Consider the following 3,032-nt stretch of genomic DNA (forward strand, 5'->3'; position numbering starts at 1 on the left):
GACAGTAAAGTGTTGTGAAGCTGCGGTGATCTCTCTCTCTGTGGGAAATGGCAGAAGGTTTTTTAGAGAATAAGTTCATGTGTTCACTGTGTCTGGATCGACTGAAGGATCCAGTGACTATTCCCTGTGGACACACTTACTGTGATGACTGCATCATAGACTGCTGGGATCAAGAAGGTCATAAGGGAATCTACAGCTGCCCTCAGTGCAGACAACCCTTCAGTCTAAGACATGTTTTAAAGAAGGATGTGATGGCTTATGTGTTTGTGAATGTAGTGAGTGTGACGTCTGTACTAATGTCTTTTTTTATTTGTATCGTGATATGTCGTATTGAAATGATAATAAGTTCATGATTACAATAGTATCACATTGTTTAGACAAATGCCTTTTTAGTTTATGTACAGTGACATGTCATATTGATGCGATAATACGTTTGCGGCTACGGTTGTATCGCAATATTTAAACAAATGTCTTTTTAGCTTTTGTATCACGATATGTCATATTAATACACTCGGCTCTCTATACGATACGTTCACAGTTACGATAGTTTCACGATATTTGAAACAAATATCTTATTTACTTATGTCATATCAAAAAAAAATCTTCATTTGGTTGAAAAAGATGTATAATAATTCTAATGGTGAGCCCAGTTTGAGTGTATCATTAAACCCTGAACATAATCCAAAGGAAGATTTTTTTCATTTTCAAAGTGTTTTCGTTTAGTTTCGTTTTATTCGTCACCGTATATACTAGTGAGTTAAATAGAGTTCTGGTCAATTTCATCTCAAAGTCATTGTGGTTAATGTTTCAGAGTGAGTTGGTAAAAACACAAAAGAAACTCCAGCGGGTGATAAATGACAAAGAGAGAGATCATCAGAAGGTCAGCTTAATCTTGGCGTCTTATAAGGTGAGATGTGATGAGATGTTTGAGCATCACTGAAGCTCACTGTGTCTCGCAGTAACAATAGTGTGTGTGTGTCCGTGTAACAGGGGTATGCAAAGATAGCATATGAGGACTCTAGGACGAAGTTAAAGGACATGAAGTCATTCGATATGACAAAAAGCAATCAGTTGGGAGAGCTGATGAGATATTATGAGACTGCTGCAGAGAATCGAGCTAAAACAAGTGTGGAGCGACTGAAGCAGAAGATTGATGATCTGACGAAGAAAAACACTGAGCTGGAGAAACTTTCACCAACAGAAGATCACACTGAGTTACTCCAGGTTAATAAAACACAAACAGATACAAAGATTACAGTATGACTGTAGTTTTGTTTCATCTTTTGTCTGTGTGTGTCTGTAGAGTTTCCAGTGTCTCTTTGTCTCTGGATCAACAAAAACATCAGTGTCACTTCTGACGAGATGTCTCGTTTCGAGGAAGATATAACATCAATTCTCTCTCAATTCAAAGAGAATCTGCAGCGTTTCTGCGTAGAGATTTCTGGTAAAAAGACGTATATGAATTCATTTTCAGATATTGAGCATCATTGTAGAATCTATAGATGTAGAATTCAATTTTTTCACAGTAAAGTTAAACATCGGGTGTCATTTGGTTTTCACAGTGCCAGTCAGTCCGACCCCTGAAGACAGAAGCAGGGAAGAAATGATACGATGTAAGTTACTAAGACAAATAAACTGGTTTACTAAAAACTTTCATAAAGCAGATTATACAATCCTTGAAAGGATCATTGTATGAAAATCAAGGAATCATTTTGGTAGTTTGTTTCCGTGTGTTACAGCCCTTGGATCCAAAGAAGAGAGTCTCGACTGATGCGTAAGGTGTTTATTTATTTCGTTCGTCAAACCAACATGACGTTCATCCTTTTACTTCATCCTCACCTTTGCACCGTGAAAACTGTATTAAAAACATACATACAACAATCATTTCGCACACTTGTTCTCACGGTTACAAAGTCATTAAGTACACAAACATTTATTACACGGAAAAATAAAGCATACATATGTGCAAACAATTTTATGAATGAAACATATCATACCTCGCTGCGCTCACCAAGGAATGCAAACAATATAAGATAGTCCTTTCTTCCGTCATGAAACGGGCGTCAAGTTGTTTAAGTCCATGTATAAACAATCTCAGATAAAAATACATATAAGATCGAACACAGCTGCGTGTCATTCACACCAGACAGCCACCGTAAAAGCTCATCTTAGCCTGTGCAAACTACGGTGCCACCAAAGGGACAAACCCCAACACCACAGGTGCACAGAATTTCCGGTCAATCACGTACAAAATATAATAATTATTTAAATAAGAATTATTTAAATAAATTACAAACGTTTACAAATATTTACCAATAACCCAACACTTTAAAATTCTAAAGTGGTCCTTTACACTCCCACCAATCATGTCATAATAATTGCAACACCAAATAACTCTTACATGATTCTTAAGATCTTTTAGACCACTTACTATCCCAAATGTTGGACAATTGTGCAACAGACATAGAGTTATGTTACTATGATGGATTATATGTATGTGAGAACATATACTTTATCACTATTCACTTTCAAGAAGCAGCACCAACTTTTGAATGGGCCTCTCTATAACAGAAGGTTTAGATGGACACTGATGCTTTTCTGATTTCTGTTCTCCAACTCGTATTTTGACTCTCCGCACTAAACCATCACTATCTATAAAGGTTTCCACTACTCGCCCCAACTGCCACTGGTTTCTTGAGAGGATGTCTTCCTTTACAATGACCACATCATTCACTTTGAGATTGCGCCGGGCCACATGCCACTTCTGTCGTGTGGAAATGTTCTGAAGGTATTCTCTCTTCCATCGACTCCAGAACTGCTCAATCAAATATTGAACGCGGCGCCATCGCTTTTTACAGTATACATCCTCTCTCTCAAATTTCCCTGGTGGTGGAAGAGCAATTTTTGACTTCATTAAGATTAGATGATTAGGCGTCAACGGTTCAAGAGAGTTGGGATCATTTATTCCATCTACTGTCAGTGGGCGGCTATTAACAATGGCCATGGCCTCGTAAAAGAGTGTCCTAAGGGAG

General features: G+C 37.7%; 1 protein-coding gene across 1 annotated transcript; it reads left to right on the plus strand.

Annotated features, from left to right (window-relative positions):
* LOC306893954 (uncharacterized protein) lies at positions 1-2,096 on the plus strand. Its single transcript, XM_079456147.1, has 6 exons — positions 1-275; positions 812-907; positions 991-1,224; positions 1,304-1,444; positions 1,563-1,613; positions 1,740-2,096. Exons 1-4 carry the CDS (start codon positions 48-50, stop codon positions 1,385-1,387), a joined length of 642 nt encoding a protein of 213 aa, XP_079312273.1. The 5' UTR covers positions 1-47; the 3' UTR covers positions 1,388-1,444; positions 1,563-1,613; positions 1,740-2,096.
* The last annotated feature ends 936 nt before the right edge of the window (positions 2,097-3,032 follow it).

Source organism: Barbatula barbatula (assembly GCF_947034865.1).
Source record: "Barbatula barbatula genome assembly, chromosome: 5".
NCBI lineage: Eukaryota > Metazoa > Chordata > Actinopteri > Cypriniformes > Nemacheilidae > Barbatula > Barbatula barbatula.

Bases quoted from the DNA above. Each gene is read 5' to 3' on its own strand.
- LOC306893954 (XM_079456147.1), top strand. From the start codon at position 48: ATGGCAGAAGGTTTTTTAGAGAATAAGTTCATGTGTTCACTGTGTCTG. The intron at 908-990 runs GTGAGATGTGAT...TCCGTGTAACAG, and splicing joins TAATCTTGGCGTCTTATAAG to GGGTATGCAAAGATAGCATA. The intron at 1,225-1,303 runs GTTAATAAAACA...GTGTGTCTGTAG, and splicing joins ATCACACTGAGTTACTCCAG to AGTTTCCAGTGTCTCTTTGT.